Below are 2,488 nucleotides of genomic sequence, written 5' to 3' on the forward strand. Positions count from 1 at the left end.
AGGATGGATTGATGGAATGGCGGGTTTTTCGGGGTCGATCATATCGGTACGTCTGTGGCCACCACGAGCGTCTTCTCCGTCATCAATGGGAACAAGGGAGTTGCACTCGGTGGTCTCGGATCTTTTCCTCCTCGTTGAGAGGTCTCGTCTCTTCACACAGGATGCTTCCATGGGAACGGGGAGACCTACAGCGGATCCGCCAACAGGACCAGGAAGGGGGTTCCGTGCCGCAACTGGAGCGAGAAAGCCAATGACATTCAGTACGTCGCGCATTGTAAATGTCAAAGTCTAGAGGAGGGAAGGAGAACGTCCAGAGTGTGAATATCGGGAGCGCTCCGGAACAATCCCCAACACATATAACGCTGATTCCGTTCCAGATAAGTGGCGCTGCTCCTATACGATGAACTCTGAGACTGTTTCCTGTTTCCAGGTTCACGTTTGGAGATAATCTGCAGGAAAACTACTGCCGGAACCCGGACGGTGACAGTCATGGCCCCTGGTGCTACACCAAGGACCCCAAAACACCCTTCGATTACTGCGCCATCAAACATTGCGGTAAGTCACGCGCACGGCGGCCATGCTGGTGATTCCAGACTCTGCGAGTATTCAATTAGTAATTGTCTTTTCTCTCCTGACAGATGAGGGGCCTCCAATCAGTCTAAAGGAAGCAGGTGAGACCTCTGGATGTACAAATTCCCCCCAATGGAGGCCGGAGGACTCCTCGTTTGTATCATCAGATCATTCTATCCGTACACCAGACTGAAAAATAGGAGGAGCCCAGAAGTCTCCATATTGGTCTCAGGATGGTGGAGGTCTAATGATGAGATGTTTTGTTCCTTTTATTTCCTCAAATATTTCCAACACAATTCGGGGGCTCAACCAGTTGTGGACAATTCATGTGCAGTGCATCCCGTCCTTCTGACTCTCCAACTATGTACATGATGGAGAGATACAAAGTAACATTGTTTATAGACATTGATCAGAGGGAGATAGAGAGATACAAAGTAACATTGTTTATAAACATTGATCAGAGGGAGATAGAGAGACAAAGTAACATTGTTTATAAACATTGATCAGAGGGAGATAGAGAGATACAAAGTAACATTGTTTATAAACATTGATCAGAGGGAGATAGAGAGATACAAAGTAACATTGTTTATAAACATTGATCAGAGGGGGAGAGAGAGATACAAAGTAACATTGTTTATAAACATTGATCAGAGGGAGATAGAGATACAAAGTAACATTGTATATAAACATTGATCAGAGGGAGATAGAGAGATACAAAGTAACATTGTTTATAAACATTGATCAGAGGGGGAGATAGAGATACAAAGTAACATTGTTTGAATCTGCTACATCCAGTCTTGGGCTCTATGTGCTGCGGCTCATCATCGGGCTGTGTGGATGAGGTAGATGGGTCATTCGATGAATAGATGGAGCATCTCCCGACCTTCATTGTATTGTTCCCCTGGACTCGAAGAATGTTTGTGATTGGTTAAGGGGAATCTTTGTGTCTTCGCAGAGAACATCGCATTTGATTCTTGTGGGAAAAGAGTCGATAAATCTCCCAGCAAGAAAGCTCGGATAGTTGGTGGTCATCCTGGAAACTCGCCGTGGACTGTGAGCCTGAGGAACAGGTCAGTGGGGACCCCGGGCAGCCATTCCCGTTCCACTTCCTGCTCACGGCGACTTTCACTTCATGTTTTTTTTTTTCTTTTTCTGCATCCAGACAAGGAGACCATTTCTGTGGGGGGTCCCTGGTGAAGGAAAATTGGGTGATCAGCACTCGCCAGTGTTTCTCTTCATGGTAAGAAGTTGCACAGATATGGCGTGTATATAGGTTATGTACCATCCAGTGCTCAGCCATCTCTCTCCTGCAGTGACGCCGATCTGTCCGGATATCACGCCATGGTGGGAACACTCTTCACCAACCCAGCACCAAATGACCCCGATAAACAGTCCGTACCCATCAGCAAGATCATGTGTGGGCCCTCTGACTCCAGTCTGGTGATGTTGAAACTGGAGAGGTGAGAAAGGCGCTTACAGGGCTTTTTGTCTGTTGCAGTCACCCATATGTGGCTGTTCCTGGCACCAGCTACTTGGAGTATGTTGGCTCCCACACGTCCGTGGTCCCGATATACTCAGCTTTGTTTGGCAGGTTAAATCATCAGCCGAAAAAATAAATGTCTATGCTTGGTTCCGGGCTGTTGGGGTTTGCAGTAAAGTTGAGTTTGGGGACGGCGTTTCTAGTTGGGTTGAGTTCCAGTCCCTATCTATGTTGAGTGTTGGATTGGAGCTTCTAGTTGGGTTCAGTGTTGGGGTTTAGGTTCCTAATTTGGTTGAGTGTTAGGTTAGGCCTTCAAGTTAGCTTGGGGTTTCTAGTTGGCTTAAGCCACTGGCGGAACTACCAGGGTCGCAGCGGTCGCAATTGCGACCGGGCCCTGGCGTTCCGCCAATTGGGGGGGGGCCAGCGAGGAAGAAGAGT

At 47.7% G+C, this 2,488-nt stretch overlaps 1 protein-coding gene across 1 annotated transcript in view; it reads left to right on the forward strand.

Moving 5' to 3' along the window:
* MST1 (macrophage stimulating 1) overlaps positions 1–2,488 on the forward strand; it is a 24,584-nt gene that overhangs the window by 18,997 nt on the left and 3,099 nt on the right. Inside the window, exons 10-15 of the mRNA XM_018575059.1 lie at positions 161–260; positions 431–555; positions 639–671; positions 1,526–1,640; positions 1,733–1,810; positions 1,884–2,030. Of these exons, the coding sequence (XP_018430561.1) occupies positions 161–260; positions 431–555; positions 639–671; positions 1,526–1,640; positions 1,733–1,810; positions 1,884–2,030 (598 nt within the window). The remainder of the gene's footprint in view (positions 1–160; positions 261–430; positions 556–638; positions 672–1,525; positions 1,641–1,732; positions 1,811–1,883; positions 2,031–2,488) is intronic.

Source organism: Nanorana parkeri, unplaced genomic scaffold (assembly GCF_000935625.1).
Source record: "Nanorana parkeri isolate BGI_ZX_2015 unplaced genomic scaffold, ASM93562v1 scaffold3505, whole genome shotgun sequence".
NCBI classification, from domain to species: domain Eukaryota; kingdom Metazoa; phylum Chordata; class Amphibia; order Anura; family Dicroglossidae; genus Nanorana; species Nanorana parkeri.